Below are 17,023 nucleotides of genomic sequence, written 5' to 3' on the forward strand. Positions count from 1 at the left end.
TCTTCCTCCTTTGTGGGACGCCGTGATGCGCGATGTCTCCCTCAGCACCCCTGCTCACCTGTGGATGTTGGAGGGACTATTCCTCCGTTTTCTGCACAGGTGTTAACTGGGGCTTCACTGTGTTCCCCTAAATATGTCAGAAGCTACTAAGAGGAATCACATTCTATTCTTGTTCTGATATAGAAATGCCAAATTGGAAGAAAAAAAAAAATTCCCCCGAGGTAGAAGAATGTAAATAAAAGTTAAAATATCCTCTCTTGTCGTTAATAACCCTTTACGGGACTTTGCGTAACCGACCAGGAGTGAGGGGGCTGTGCCTTGATAACCTGACTCCTTCCTGCACCATCTCTCTCCCATCATAATTACGGGAGTCTGAAAAGACTCAATAAACTGCTTGAAACACAGGAGCTTCAGGCTCAAGGTGAGTTCAAAAGCTGTGGGCATCGAAATACACGGCTGCATGCTGAAAAGCAGACATGCAAGAAATTAAAAATATAGCCCCAAAGGTTTAATGTCGCCTTTTAACTGTGCTTAAATTCATATTCATGTCCTGTCTGTCTGTCTGAAATAGCCTGGGTTGATATAGGGAAGGTATAAACATATCTCCTTCAAGTGAGTGCTTCTGCAAATCCTATTTTGATAAGGTCTTAAATCCGTTGAAATCAGATCATAAAATCCCCCTGCAGTCTCAGCAATCGGTGGAAACAGTGCTCAACAAATTTTTTTCTTTCAGTTCTGCATTCAGCCAGAGTAGCCTCCGTTCGTAAATCTCTCTGTCCACCCCCCTCCCCCCACCCCACTGCCTGGGGGGAAAATATGGGCAACATGTGGTGTGTTAGCAACATTTCAAGTGTAAATATTAAACTTGGTTGGTAAATTTTAATTTACCTTTTAATAATTTTCTGGCTTACAGAGTCTATTTTTAGCATACGAGAGCTTAGAGATCTAGTGAAAAATATGCTGTAATATCTGAAAATGCCAGACAAGAGTCATTTCTAGTTTAGAAATTTATCCGATAACAAGTTCTTCATCAGTGGATATTACTTCCCAGGTGATTCATGGAATTTGGGGCAGCGGATGACTGAGGATGGTGCTAATGTGATTTATGCCAATAAATTACTTATGGGATGCCCATAGAATGCATGCAAATGCAAATGTTCCCCAAAGGGCCCTGTAAAGTTTAGTCTTCATTTATGATCGCAGAGTCTCAGGTTGCTCTTTACCGTCAGAAAATCCCGTTAGCAGGTGGCCTTTTATGGGTCAGGGTGTAAGTTCTTATGGTCGCTGAGTATGCCGAGTGACTCTGAGAACTTGGCAGATATAAAATTCAAAGGGAGAACCACCCCGCAGAATATTTTAGTCCTTAAACGCTTATGTGGTTTGCTGTTGATACAGAAATCTATCCTTTGAAGATGGCGTCTGAGTGGAAATGTGCTCTGGAAAAATCCCTTACTGATGCCGCACACTTTCCTCTTCCAATGGAAGTATTTAAGGTAAGATGTGGGTTCGTGGCGACTTGTTTATTCTTCTCCACACTAACCGTTCTCCAGTGAAAAGTTTCTCACAGCCAATCATTTTCCACGGTTGGAAGAGCTACCTGCTCAGCGGGGTCCCATTTGAAATGTTTAAAATGTTACCTGTGTGCTTTTGCCCTGTTTTGTCATCTTCACAGATTCCTCATATTACAGAAGCCTGGTTGGAATTCTGTGGCTTTACCGCTTTTCTCCATGTTGTATTATTATAGAATAATAACACCTCATGTGCGCTCCCTCACCCCTTACGAAAGGAACAGGACACGTAGCAAGTCTATTTTTGGTATTTATTTGGTAAAAATAATAGAAAGTGATGCTCCTCTTGATGGTTCGGTTTCCTGGATAGCCCGAGAAATGTGTGTGAGTATCCGAGGGGCAGTAGGCCTGGGGGTTGCTAACAGAAGGGAGGTGGACACACAACTGAAATGGATCACCAGGTTCTTACCACTGTAAAATGATGCCTGGCCCTTCTACATAGATGAATACGAAGCTGTGGGCGATGATCCGTGCGGGCCAGAGGGAGTCCCGAAACGTTCTCTCCCTCCCTGAACCCCAAGTCCTTGGGCGGCTCAAACATGGTTGCTGTTGGCTGGAGGAAAGTGGTTTTCCAGGCCCGAGGGGGCACATTTCTGCCACACACGTCCCCCAAGGAGACCAAAATGCCGATGGTGTGAGGTGCCATGGGCAGCAAGAGTTTAGGGCCTGGGCGCGGGCTTCCTGAATTTCAGTTACCCCAAAGGCCTCACTCAGAATTGGAACCCGTCACGGCAAATTGTGAACCTTCTCGATCTGCACTTTCCTTGTTGTAGAATTGGAGTTAAAAAGATGGCTTTTTTGAAACTAGAGATGAAATTATGTTCTGAGGTTATTGGGTAGATGGCTTTTACAGTGTTTTGATCCTCCTGTATTAGAAGAACAGCATAGATGGAATAGGCTGCTAGGGGCTAGTGATCGCTGGAAGTAAAACGATATCTTGGGCATTTTTTTTTTTTTTTGCTAACTGATCGAATACTTCTTTCCTCACCTCTCCCATCCTCCCTCCCTCACTTCCTTCTTTCCTTCCTTTCTCGCTTTCCTGATAACATCCTGCCTGGAAAAGATAAAAAATAAGAAAGAAAAACAGCTTTTGCTTTTCCATAACTTACCTGGCTCCATGGCCTCTGCGTGTCCCCCCGGGGACCCCGACAGTTGGTGTCCACTCTCTTCACAGTGGCCTTCGTAATATTTTAAGTGTATACACTGGATCATGTCCCTCACTCTTGACAAAATAGATTTTCTTTTGAAGTATATTCTACACCTGTGAGGCGCTCAAAGAGTAATGGATGAAAGCACGACTATGCACCTCCAGTCTAGACGTGAGAGGTCGCCACCAGAAGCGTGTCCTTCCCCGACGCGCTCTCCTGCCTCTTCGAGGGGACCCGGCACCCTCACTTTTGTGGGGATCATTTCGCTGCTTCTCTTTGTAGTGTTACTGCCAGTGTATGTCTTCCTAAATGTTATGTATTTGCTTTTGACAAGGTAAGAAGCAGGTATAAGCCTACTTGTTTCAGAAGAGGCCTTTGCCTGGGGCACCTAGCAGGCTTAGTCAGAGGAGGGTGTGACTCTTGATCTCCAGGTTGTGGGTTCGAGCCCCACATTGGGTGTAGAGATTACTTAAAAAAAAAAAAAAATCTTTAAAAAAAAAAAAAAGAGGCCTTTTCCTGCTCTTTGGAGGGGAAAATAGCTGGATGATGTTTGGTTAACAAGCTGGCTTTGCTTTTCCTCAGTTGACAAGAGTCAACAAAGTCATGAGCTGGTCTTAAGAGAATTAGGGTTTATCGTAGTTGAGCCATCTGCCAGAGCTGCAGCTGAACTCCAGGTACTGGACATCCTGAGAAATACGGACAGGAACCAGTCGGTTTATATTTTCTGCTTTTATAGCTTACTCTGTTCCAGGAACAGGCCCAAGCACTACTCTTCTGTGAAGTGAATGGAATGTTCTCCTCGGCTCCAGGCAGCTGGGCCTAGAGCAGGGACTGGGAACTTGTGTAGTGTTTGGTCAGAATGAGCCAAATACTGTCCACAGCCTCGTCGGTCTGCCGTGCTTTGGCGTTCTCCCCTCAGGTCATGAAGATGAGGCAATGCTGCAAGCCATCTTCAAGATGGTGGCCTTCAGTATCCTTCTCGCTTTGAATGAGAATGTCTTTATTCTTTCTTTATGCTTCCCTGATTGTTTGGGTAAAGAATTCTAGGCTCGCTGTCACTTTTCTCAAGAATTTAGAGGTATCACTCCATTTTCCCTCCCTTCTCTGGACTCTTGTATTTTCCTCCATTGTCCTGCAATTTCGCAGTTGATTGCCATGGTGGACATCTCTTTTCTTCCACAGTGCTGGCCATCTCCGGTGTCTGCCTTTAATTTGGGGATGTTTCTTGTTTAAAATGATGCCTTCCACTGCTCTTTTGCTTTCTTGATCTGTATGTGGACGTGCTATTCCTGGACTGTCTTTTTACTTTTTTTTTTTTTTCTCCTTTCAGTTCTACTTTTCATTTCCTTGTCTGTTGGTGGCACTTCGAGAAGTTTTATGAACTTATTTGTACTGTCCTGTTTTTATGAGCGCTTCTTTGGTGGGTTTTTGCTGAATGCTGTTTATAGCCTCCTCTCCTTACCACATGGATGCATGAGTTCATCTTATTGGAATTACTGGTTTTTGAAAGTCTTCTTTTTTCCCCTGAAAAATTTATTTCCTCCGTGTTGGTTTGGTTCCTGACGTTCTTGTTGGAGGCTGAAAATCCTTGACCGTGGCTCTTGAGTAAGAGGGGGGTTAGAAAGCTGAGGGCGGAGCTGGTCAGTGTAGATGACCTTGGAGAGCTACTTCTTTGTATGGTGCTGATTTTTCAGGGGAAGTTTTTCAGCTTCCAGCCTGGGGCTCAAAGTCCAGCTGCTGGTGGTGTTGAGTGAGTGGGGCAGAAGAGGGCCGGGGTTTTGGCACCGAGGGCCCAGGTATCTGCACCCGCGGTCCAGGGGCCATCTGTTTCACCCTCTCTGCTGGAGACTGGGAGGACGGTTGATCTTTTGGAGTAGGGAAGGGGACTTCTTCTCTCATCTGCTCCCATTTACTGCCATTTTTTTTTTTTTTTTTTTTTTAAGATTCTATTTATTGGGAGACAGAGAGAGCATGTGTGAGCACGGGGAGGGGTGGGGACGGGCTAGAGGGAAGAGGAGAGAATCTCAAGCAGACTCCCCACTGAGCACCAAGCCCAACTTGGGGATCCATCTCATGACCCTGGGATCATGACTTGAGCTGAAACCAAGAGTCAGACGCTCAACCAACTGCACGCCCCCACCTCCCGCCAGATATCCCACATTCACTGCCAGTTTTAGGCCCATGTGGTATTACTGGCTTCTGAGTCTCCTGAGGATCTGCAGTTTCCTTGGATTGGTTCTCAGCTTAGCTGCTGAAGCCTCGGGATTTCGCTCTGTTGATGGTGTTAAATTAGTCCCTTCTTGTTCGTCTGCATTTTTGCTCCCATACCTTTGTCGCTATCGAGAGGGTTCGTGTCTTAAAAAAAAAAAAAAAACTCTTTACTGGAATTTTGGTTAGAGTTTAGGAAGATGTTAAATTAATGTTTCCGTTTGCCATCTGCATCTGGCACCCCCATGCAAGCGCCGTGTGGCCTGCGATGTAGGTGAAGCACCCCCGCGTCCTTCCAGGTTGTTCGGAGCCAGCTGGGACTCCATGCATGCTTCCCTGTGCACCTCACGTGTGGTGCCTCCCCTGTGTGCCAGGTGCTGGCCTCTCCTCAGCTCAGCACATGCCTTTTGTACCTGTCTTGTTCTTTCTGTTAGATCCTGCTGAAGGATTCAACTGCAAATGTGCATTCTCTTACAAAGCCTTCCCGGGGCCTGGGCCTCTGTCCCTACTCCCTTACGTGTCTCTGTCGTGCCTTGCCGCCCAGCTCACACTTAGACTTCGTTGTCTGTGTCGTTCTTGGTGGACTGTCCATGTCATTTTGCCTAACTGAAGCTTCAGGAAGGCACGGACCGTGTCTGTCTTGTTCAGTGTTGAATCCATTCAGCCAGACTCCGTGGCGGCAGTAGGGCTCAGGAAATCCTGTCAAATGTATGAACAAATTCTTTTTTTCTTTTTTTTTTAAAAAGATTTTATTTATTTTTTATTATTATTTTTTTAAGATTTTATTTATTTATTTGAGAGAGAGAGAATGAGAGACAGATAGCAAGAGAGGGAAGAGGGTCAGAGGGAGAAGCAGACCCCCTGCCGAGCAGGGAGCCCGATGCGGGACTCGATCCCGGGACTCCAGGATCATGACCTGAGCTGAAGGCAGTCGCTTAACCAACTGAGCCACCCAGGCGCCCTGCATGAACAAATTCTTGACCAGTGTATTTAACTCATTGATTTAAAATATTTTGAGTTAATGTAGTCGTGGTTTAACTGGATATACAGACTTACTATTCAGAACCGTGAGTACCAAGACAGAAAATGTAGAAAGGCTAATAATCCTGATACATTTTTAATTAATAATTTACTAATTCATCAAACATTTATTGAGCAGCTACTCTCTGCAAAATGCTATTGACTTCGATTCCAGGGTCTCATCATTTGTCTACATTTCTCAAAATTCAGTGACCTTCTTCCCTCACTTCAGGGTTTTCCTGTTAGAATTCAGACTATTTTTTGGTCGGGGGGGCACTGCTAGAGTTCTCATTGCCCTCAGTGCTTTGTTCATAATGAATAAGTTGCTCTAAGAGTAGATACTGAATAGTTGCTGTTTTTCACAGGACAGATGGAATGGGCATTTTCATAAATAAAAATGGGTCGAGTTGAAAATTATGTGTTCTTAAAGCTCGTGAGGCACTTTCATGAATGTTTCCTCTTATTTCAATTCGGTGGAAAAGAAGTGGGCAGTTTCACTTTCTCAACCATGCTTTGTAGGGAGTGGATATTTATATGTTGAATTTTGGAATCGTGAGAACAACCACCATCCTGAGGCTGTTGTAATAAATGACCACAAACTGGGTAGCTAAAAACAATGGAAATTTATGAGGTCATAGTTTTGGAGGCCAGAAGTGGAAATTGAAGTATCGGCAGGGCATGCTCCCTCCCAAGCCTCCGGGGGAGAGGCTGTCCCATGCGTGTGTCCTGGCTTCTGGTGGTTTGCCTGCAGTCCTTAGCATCTCTTGGGTTGTGGCAGCCTACCTCCGGCCTCTGCCTCCATGTGGCTTTCTCCCCTCTCTCTGTCCCAGTTTCCCTCTGCTTATGGGGACACCCATCATTTGCTGTGGGCCTGTGCTCATGCCGTACCACTTCAGTTTAACTTGACTGCACCTGCAGAGACTTTGTTTCTAAATAAGGTTCCATTCCCAGGTTCTGGGTGGATGCGAATTTTTAGGGGACATTATGCAACCCAGTACAACCACATGTCCTGAATGTATAGTAATTTAAGAAATCATAGAATAGTACTCTGTACTGAGCTATCCTACTTACACGGGAGTAATTAAGCTCAGAGAAATTGCATGGGGACACGGGATGAGGTTCAGACTGTCTTAACAGTCTCTTCATGTTAATAGAAATGAGAGTTGGTTTTTTTTTTGTCTCAAGTTTTTGTAGGTTTTGGTGAGCAATATTCTGCAGGGTACAAAAATAGAACTTATGTGGTTTTTTTTCCCCCTCTGTTATCACTGTTTGATCATCACTGCTTCTCAGCAGGCAAACTTACTTCTCTTATTTTCATTATGGTAAAAGCTATACATGTTTGGATTCAGTCATGAGTCCTCCTCGATGCATGTTGTTATGGAAAATTGCCATAGCATGCAACTGTTGCAAGACCGAAGTCGAAGCTATGGCATATCAGTGGCTGGAGTTGAGCAGTATTTCAAAGCAGTTCTTTTTTTTATTATTTTTACACTGTGGATAAAATGGGTATTTTGATGGAATGAATCTCATTATGCTGCGGTGTTTGTCACTCTGGGGACGTGTTCACACACGTGGTTTGGTATCTGTGTGTGTATGTCTATTAAACGCAGTCCGCTAGTGTTACCATACAGAATTCCTCATCTCGCATGAATATGGACAGTGATGCTGTAAAAACAAGCTCATCATTAGTATCCCTGCTGTGATTTACCCTTGATCTGAGAGAACACTTGGAATGGCTTTTGGGTACCGTGTTTTAGTGGGAATTCTGATTTCCCTTATTTGGAAAATGCAGAGGATCTTCAAAAGTGTCCATTCATTTGAAAGACAAGGAACTGATGAAATGGGTACCAAACAAAGGGAAAGGGATAATAAAAAAAATGCCTTATATTGAAAAATAATTTTTTTTTCCTGCAAACCAGCCTCATTATTAAGGGACCTAATATATTTGCTAAGAAAATCCATATATTACTACTCGTTTACCCATGAAGAAAGGTAAGTTTATAGAGGTGACCACAGTGCACATCAGCACGGCATCTTGTGGTGTCCTTTTTCCTTGTTAGGTGACCTTTGCAACCCATCATTTGATTGTTGACAAGTCCTACTGTCCAAGTGATGAGACTAGAAGAAAAGTGGTCAGCGATTTCTGTTCTGTTTCAGTTTTCAATTGCACTAAATATCTGATGTCTGGATTTGGGGGAATTCAGTTAAATCTTACAAATGGGGCCGAGGGACATGGGAAAATAAGAGTGTAGCTCCAATTAACATAACATTCTGTGTGCCAGACATTCAGAAACCTTCTCTAATCACAGTTCCTTTTCATTCTCTGCAGTTCTCATGAGCTGCAATCTACATTTCTGACTCCACTCATCTGCCAGTGTTAAGTTGTGGACATTTCAGTGATGACTCCTACATACATCAAAGAGATCTACAAGTAAGAAGCTGGAGTCCCCAGTTTGCCAGTTAATTGAAACCAAGCATTTTTCCCTGAGGGGAATACCGATGTGTAGCCCGGGGAAAGCGCACACTCCAGCTCACTTCACTCGCGACCACACCTTGTAATTGCAAGGGAAGAATGTTACTTGAAATGTCACTAAAACCCGTTATCCATTTTTTTCCCTCAAAAAAAAGAACTTGCTCGAATATTTTTTTTTCCATTCCATTGGAAAAAAAAAAAAAAGTTTAAAATCTCAAGTGTGTTTGAAATTCTAAGTAAGCTGTTAGAGATTGGCGGAAGAGTGGCAGTAAGTATAAGCCACAGAGACTCGAGCCCAGAACCATGGTGTCGTCCCTGAAGCCTGGCTTTTTCCCATCCCCAGCTCAACCCCAGGGTTAGTGACCGCCAGGACTCAGAGGACGAAGATGAGGAGACAGTCATGGTTAGTCCATGACAGCAAAAGGCTGTAAAGCAAAATTAGCAGAAAGAAGAGCAGCATGGCGTGCACTCTGGAAACTCCAGTATAAACCTCCAAGGGTCCTCTCTTCCGGAGTGTCCCAGGGACGACTCTTCATTGTGACAACATGTGCTTTACTGTTGTCTGCCAGGGGAGCTCATCAGAGGCCTGGCCCAGGGGTTTTATTGGGTGCTGGCCACGTAGGCACCCTCTGCCTAGCACGGGTCCAAGTCCTAGACTTCCAGAAGGAAGTTTAGATCATATTGTTTGTACAAACAATCTTGGCACAGCGGGCCACTCTTCTAGGTAGGGGGAACTTTTTATCAGTGTAGGGTGCTGTTTACAAGCCCTCTTCCCAGATGGCAGCCCAGGGCTAACCCCGCAAGCAGGCCCTTTCTAAGGATTGCGGTCTCTGGCCTGCTGTACATATTATTCCTTTTCTGCACATCTCTGTTCCATCTATCGACAAAGCCTGGTGGCTCTACCGTCACAGACTGTCCCAAATTCAGTCACTCTCCTCTTGGTCCATCAGCACAGCCCCAAGGACAAGCTTGCCATCCCTCTGTCCTGGACTGCTGTGTTAGTTTCAGAACTCTATCCCCAGCTGCTGATCATTGCTTCTCTGCGGCCAGAGTGATTCTTTTCAAACAAGATTCAGATCCTGTCACTCTTTTGCTTGTAACTCTCCGGTGGCATCTCCTCCTGCTCAGGGCGTGCTGTCCTGGGTCCGGCATGCTCCTGCTCCCTGCGGGCTCTCTGTCTGAGCCCGTCCGCTGGCTGAGGCCTTCCCGGGTGGCACCCCACCCTCTGGGAGACTGCTGCCCCTCCAACACGGAGCTGCCCCTGCTCAGGCCTTTGCAGTCATGCTCTCTCTGCCTGGAACATGACCCCAGATGCCTGCATGGCATCCTCCCTCACTGTGTTCAGGTCTCTGCTTAAAATAAGAAGCAACGTTCTCCACCATCGTCTGACCTCCCGCTATCATCGTGCTTGTCGTAGCACTGATCCCCATGCATATTCTGTATTCATTGGCTTTTTCTGCCTCAGATCTGTTCCCCCCCTAGCTAGAGCACAAGCTTCCAATAAGCAGATTGTGGCTCCATCCCCAGGGCCCTGAAGGGTGCCTGGCACATTGTAAGCACACAATAAAAATTCTTGAATGCTTTTAGTGAAGAAGTAAGTACAAAAATCAACTCTGAAGAACGGAGACTCGGAGGTGGCAAGTGTTATGTCGGTGGGGCGAATCCCGTGTGAGTGGCTCTGAACAGTGAGCTGTGGTGGATTGGCCGAGGAGCTGGTGTTTTCGTGACTAGCTCAGAGTACCCGTGTCTGTCTGTGGCTGAGAGGAAACAGCTGAGAGCACTGAGAAGAATATTAGGGATGCGTTGGAATCGAGGGAACATCTCAGCGTCTGTGAAATCCCATGGCTGGTGAGGTTGCTGTGTCAGTGTGTGCATCTTGCTGACGATGATCAGAGTCACCAGGGTTGTGTGTGGGCTTGTTTTCTTTTCAGAGTGTCCGGCCCTTACTACCTCTCTTGGTGTTTGCAGGCATGCATTGTAAGGTGCTGGGTGTAATGTATCATTTACTCATTAAACAGATCTGTGCAGATAACCAGGAGCTTGAGGAATGGCCTCCTACTGTGCCGTCGGCCTCGGTAGCTACCTCGGAGTGACTGCATTCTGCCTTCTGGGCATCTGGTGTTCCACGGTATGGCCTGTCTTTCCCAGGGTCTCATCCACGTTCCTTAGATACGCACCATAACCGCATAGATGAGCTTTGGGTGTGGCAGCTGATGATTTCAGATCATTTCCATTTTTATAGGAAGCTGAGGGAGAGATGTGTTTTCTATGGGATATGGACGCCCAGACTCTAGCCACGATCCATCCCATTATTGCCAATTCTCAATAGATATCTGTGGCTGATGTGGAGGTTACTGGGAGCCTTCGTCAAGACTCACAGAGGATCAGAAGAGAGTACTTGGTCTAGTACTTGGAAAAAACACCAGGTCTCTTGGTGTCTGTCGTCTTCGACAGAAGTATCTGTTAAAAGGATCCCAGACTATGTATACATAACTGATTTGCCTTAAAGGGCACCCTCGCAGTCTGTTCATAAAGGGCTTTCGCGATGGCCAAGAGACAAGCTAGATGCCGTTTGATCCTGTCTCAAGCTGTGCCAGTCATGATTTCTTCACTGCAGCTCGCTCTCTCCAGAGGTTAGCGTTGAGCCAACCAAGGGAAGGGGCCGCTGGGAGAAGGCTCATTGGTCAAAGAAGATGCCGCACGCAGCCGTGACTAGTATTACTATTTTTCAACACAAGCAAACGGACAGAGAAAGGCAGACATTCTAGCATGTACGTCTTCTCTGTGAAGAGTGTTCAGAAAGTGCTCCTACTGCCCTGACGATCCCCCAGCCCGTGATTTCTTTAGCTCTCTTCAGCTTTGAATTAGGTACCTGTCGGTGTGATTGTAGATTTAACCCGTCGGAGGGAACCTCTTCCGTATTTGAGGATCGAGACCTAGGTGAAAGGCTGGAGAGAGAAGTTGAAGTGTGGCAAAGAGAGAAAAGCTTTTCTTTCTCATTGCATCTGCTACAGCCAGAGGGGTAGGAAAGCATGGGAGCTGTTCAGTGAGGACGGATGGTGAGGTTGTGGTTTCTATGGTGACTGATTTCTTTTTCTCTTGTTCCGCCACTAAATACAGCAAATATCCCCTCATGGCTAAGTTTGGCCTTCAGGTGGGACACTTAGATTCTCCCAGAATCTTTCGGCCCCCTGTGTGGGGCCAACACTTCATTTCTTTGGCATTACATTCCATGTCCTGCATGGCACTGTGTCTGATACCAGACAGTTTAGCAAATAAATGGTCTCATCAAGTTAAACCCAAATGTTCTTTTTCAAGAAGGGCTGTCTTAGACAGGGGGTCATTTTGGTATCCGACGGACGGCTCGCCCCCTGGGGTCCTGTCCTGTTCTGGGCTCACCGCACACCTGGGCATGAGGCCATAGGCTCTGCAAGGTGCGTGCGGCGCCCCTCCTTAGCTATTCTCAGTTCGTTAAGGACTTTGGAGAGGTTTTTGAAGCAGAGCCTCTCCGGGGTGCTAGATGGCAGAGAAGTTCAGTCCTTCCTGATGTGTAGAGAGGGAGGGAGTTCACGGCTGTTCCTCGTGTGCTCTGGGTTCATGAACCGCGGCACGTGAATTCCATAACGCAGAGAGGATGATGGGGGCCATCTCGTTTTTATGAGCTTTGGAGACCTGCAAGAGAGGGCAGGTTTGGTCAGGCAATAAATGTAAATATAAAAATGGCAAAGCCTGGATCCATGGCGTTGGCTTCTAACGATGGCGCGAGCGCAGGGGCCCCAACACGGCTGCCTGCAGTCGGCCTGATAGCGCCTCGCTTTTAATTCTGAACATGAAGAATTTAAGAATAGGAGTCAACTTTCTGTTATCTGCTCCGGGAGTTATCATTCCCAAATGGCTTCTGTTTGCCACTGATTATTCTGGTTCCGGCCAGGTACTGTGGTTTCAGGGAAGGCAGGATAATATGAGCTTGGACTCCGTGTAATTGGGGTTGGGATGTGGGGCGGGGGCACAGCGTGCATCTCTAAGACAGAAACATTTGGAAGGGATTGTCGTGTTGTATTCTTATCTGTTCGGATTTTCCTTGCCACTCTCCACTGGTAAGAATAATTAAGAAGCGGTTCTACTTGTTTGTTCTACGGAGGATTTGGTAATGGGCCACAATAAAATTGTATAGAGGCAGTTTTCTTTCCACCAAAAACACACAGAGATCCTTTGTAGGTTAGGTTGGACTTTTTTTTTTAAAGATCATTTATTTATTGAGAGAGAGCGTGCGAGTGGGGGGAGGGCAGAGGAGGGAGAGGGAGAGGGAGAGACTCTTGAGCAGGCTCCATGCTGAGTGCAGAGCCTGACACGGGGCTCGTCTCATGATGCTGAGATCATGACTTGAGCCGAAATCAAGAGTCAGACGCTCAACCGAATGAGCCAACCAGGTGCTCCCGTTAGGTTGGGCTTCCAATCTCCATGTGCCTTTTATAAACAGGCACTTGCAAATTGCAGTATCTCAAGGAGGGAGATTGGCATAAGGAGGAGTCTAAATCCTTTCCTTCAGGGGTTTATGATCTAATAGAAAACGAGGGTCCCAGCACTGATGCTTCTGTGCCGTGAACCCCAAACTTTCACTAAGCTCCATCCTGCCTTGAGAAAGGCACTCTGAGGGGGTTTGTGTGTATCGTGGGTATAAATGAAAGCATGGGAATCTTCACTTGCTTGGACAGCCGTCCCTCCTGAGTTACCTTGTCTTAATGGCATGAAGTCAAAGGTAAGATGAAAATCTGCCTCCAGGGGCACCTGGGTGGCTCAGTCGTTAAGTGTCTGCCTTCGGCTCGGGTCATGATCCCGGGGTCCTGGGATCGAGCCCCACATCGGGCTCCCTGCTCAGTGGGAAGCCTGCTTCTCCCTCTCCCACACCCCCTGCTTGTGTTCCCTCTCTCGCTGTCTCTCTCTAATAAAATCTTAAAAAAAAAAAAAAAAGAAAATCTGCCTCCAGTATTGTCTCCAGTCCCACGTATAACTAGAAGGATAAACAAATCAGATAAACTTTTACATGAATATGTAATGTTGTGTTTAACATTTAAGAAGCGGAAAGAGTAAGTTTAGAATAGTAGAGATCCAACTTAAAGCTTGTTAATATTTACCAGGATGTCCCGTGTGTGGTTGCTGTTGAGATTTCTAGGTCCTAGCAGGACTGATTCTTGCCCCTAGCATCTTGATTTTCCTAAAGTTACTTACATGCATGCATACTTAACTCCAGTCTGCAGAGGAGTTCAGAAACTTTAGTTATTTCAGTTGTGATTTTGTACAAATTGGTCCATTCACTGGACCTTAATTGTTTCTGAGCTACCAGTGATTCTGAGAGGCTGCAGGTGCGTCCGTGAGGAGGTGAGGAGGTGAACCAGGCCAGGCCAGGATAGGAAGTGTTACAAATCCTTGTTCTTGTGTGATGAGTCGCACACCTTTGGAGTATCTCTGGAGTATATAGAAACCCTTTCAGACCCATTAGGGTGGGGTACAGAGGCACAAGATAAAAAGTGCAAGTAAAGCTGGGGATGCTTTGCATGAAAGCCAGCATCATGCTCCCTTGGGAGAGTTCTGGTTATTGAGCCCCACAGGGTGGGAGAATTGGTACTGGGCCCTCTCCATGTGCTGTGACATTTTCTACAGAGCGGCTCGACACAGTAGGCGTCCTTGGTCTTCCTGGATGCTTGGGGAGTCTCCAGGCTCAGAGAAGTTGAGCCCCCATCCTACCCTGTGCCGGGAGCCCATGGTGGATCCAGGACACACACACAGACCTATCTGAATCCCAGAGCTGAGATCTTTTTCCTTTTGCTTTTGAACAGTCTTTAGAAGTACATGAGGGTATTTAAAAGCTGAGCCCAATGAGTATTATTGCAACAAAGGATGAGAAAATAAATCCTGAGAGGATAAAGTATTTGCCTATCAAAGTATCATGTCAGCTGGAATATACTGAGTGACCCCTCCTTGTTCCATCACAGAGGACATGACAGAGGCTCTGTGGGCTTTTAGGGCAGGATGATTCTTTATTGTCATAATTAACAAATGCCCCCATTTATTTCAACTGCCCGTACTCTGTGTAGAAGTAGAACCACTGGTGTGGGCCAGTAATAGGAGCCCCATTTTCCTGGACCGCAATTAGCTTGGGAAGAGGCCTATGACCAGTTTGGGTCAACAGTATCTGAGAAAGCCAGTTGCATGGTTTCTATCATAGGTGACCTTGTTTTCAGAAGAGGCATGGGGAAGAGGTGGCTCTCTCTCCTTCCTCTGCGCTTTATCCCATCTGGCTGAGGATCCTGGGACTCTGCAGCCATCTCCAGGCCCTGGGGAGAGCTGAACTGAGTGAGGTAGTCCCCCAGAGTGTGGAGAAGGATGGGATGAACGCAGGCTGTGTATGGCGTGGATGGCGGCCCCTTAACCAGCAGCCTCGAGTGGAACAATGTATTATGGGACATAACGGATTTCCTTACGGTATATGCCAGTTCGAGTAAGGTTTTCTGGCCTGGCCATGTCAAGGTGGCCTAATGGGTAAAGCTCGCCTCAGGGAATAGTACCCACTGGGTGACTGGTCTGCTTGTCTGTAGCTTTGAAGTGAGACTTTACTCCTTACAAATAACAAACCCGTTGCTGCATGGTGGGAGGCCGGCAGGTTAACAAGTACCTGAGTCATTTATCATTATTGTGTTACACAGAGTTTCTGTGGCGTAACACCGTATTGTGAATATGGTGTTTGTTCCCTTCATCCATGACAGCATCTCCTCAAGACATACATTAGGTGTGGAGAGCGGTGGCCTTGGGAGGGTAAGTAACAACACTAGATCTGCAGTGTAGACTGGCCCAGGTGCCCAGTCAGGATTTCCAGGCCTTGCTGGGACAGCATCTAGTAAGTCAGAACTAAAAGGGATGGTCTGCAGGGCTCATCAGACCAAGAGACTGGACAGCTTCCAGGTTGACTAAATGTTGGAGACAGAGGCAAAGAGAACCAAGGGGGCTTATTGAACGTGAAGAGGGAGGAGCTCACGTGTGCAGGTGTCCCCTCAGCGAGACCGCCTTCCCTCTTGACCGGGTCTGAATGGGTGGTCCTCGGCTGGGGAGGATTTGCCCGCCAGGGGGCGTGTGACAGCGTCTGGAGGGGTGTGATGGCCACACCTGGGAGCCGGCTGCTGGTGCCTCGAGGGTGGAGGCCAGAGATGTAGCTGACCATCCCGTAGTGCTCAGGACGGCGCCCCCAGCAAAGCAATATCGGGCCCCCAAAGGCCAACAGTGCCAAGGTGGAGAAGCCTTAGTCCAGAGAAAGACCCCTTCCTCCCCCGGAAACAGGTGGACCGGTAGCAGTGGACGACAGCCAGGATGTGAGGAGGGCGCTGGAGACTTTTAACCATTACTAGGTCCGTGCCAGGCTGCCTGGCAGTTGACGCTTAAAACTGTGGGATCCTCCCCCCGTGTCAGAACACTGTTCAGAGGCGCGTACGCTCTCTGGGCTACAGTCCCTTCTGCCCGTGTCTGGAAAGGCCGGAGCACAAAATCAGCCTGCTTTGTGGAAGAGTTGTGCTCATTACCCGCTCTTCTTTCTATCTCTGAAGGGTGGTGTCCACCCCAGTGGGGACCGTTCAGGGCCATGGCCATAATTTGCAAGACAGCCGTTGGGTTGCACTTGGGGCTGTCAGCAGAAGGGGCACCCAACAGTATGTCAGCCGCGTTCCATCACTGGACTGTGAAGCTTGGGCTGCCCGTCCCCCCAGAGCGGCCACCATGCTCTTCCTCAGCCCAGGGCGCTTAGACTCCCTCCAGCCCCCCCCCCCCCCCCCCCCCCCCCCCCCCCGGTGCCGTGGGAACGGGGGGAGATGCCCTGGTTTTATCAGAGGGAGAGGATGAAATAAGTGGGAATGTAATCACACCAACTCAGCCGTGGTTTTTCCCCTAGTGTTGCTGTAAGTAAGGTGGAATTTCTTGCCACTTACAAATGCTTTTATGGTGCTAAATGTTAATAATGAAAGGCATTCTCGGTGCTCTGCTTTTTTTTTTTTTTTCCTTCTTTTTTTTAAACCTAGTGTACCAGTTTTTGGACTTACTGTGAAATAGGTCTACTCTAGTTAACTGTTATAAATCTTGTGGTTCAGGTTGAAGTATATAGTACTAAATTTTCTCCTTACTATTTTTTAACTTGATTTACTGCATGACTAGTAGATAAAACTACTATTTACAGCTGTAAGTAAAGAATGGAAATGCTGATTAGTGTTCAGCATACAGATTTTTTATTACATTTTCGTTATAAATATTTCATTGGATAAATTTAATTCAGTGCAGTGGAATTAAAATGTAATAATGCTATTGATTTAATAAATGCTGGCATCCTAATGTCCATTTTTAGATGAAACTAAGGTAATGAGAGTAATTTTCTAGTGAACATATGAGCACTAGATCTCTGGTAAAACAAAAAGAGGAACAATATGATAAATTGCACTGGATCTTTTTTTTTTTTGCATGACATATCGTGCTGATATGAGTAAATGCATTAAAGCGTAGTTCATTATATATCAATTTGAATGTAATGCTGATTAAAACCTTCCTTTGACTTCACTGAAGCCTATTTT

General features: G+C 46.5%; 1 protein-coding gene across 7 annotated transcripts in view; it reads left to right on the forward strand.

Moving 5' to 3' along the window:
* SFMBT2 (Scm like with four mbt domains 2) overlaps window positions 1-17,023 on the forward strand; it is a 228,824-nt gene that overhangs the window by 115,713 nt on the left and 96,088 nt on the right. For all 7 annotated transcript variants that reach the window (XR_004682235.1, XM_035021691.1, XM_035021695.1 and 4 more), the window contains one exon: window positions 1,396-1,493. Coding sequence is in view for 6 of the 7 variants with exons in the window: in XM_035021691.1 (XP_034877582.1) it covers window positions 1,396-1,493 (98 nt within the window). In the remaining variant the exon portion in view is untranslated. The remainder of the gene's footprint in view (window positions 1-1,395; window positions 1,494-17,023) is intronic.

Source organism: Mirounga leonina, unplaced genomic scaffold, assembly GCF_011800145.1.
Source record: "Mirounga leonina isolate KUSES-001 unplaced genomic scaffold, KU_Mleo_1.0 Mir_175, whole genome shotgun sequence".
NCBI lineage: Eukaryota > Metazoa > Chordata > Mammalia > Carnivora > Phocidae > Mirounga > Mirounga leonina.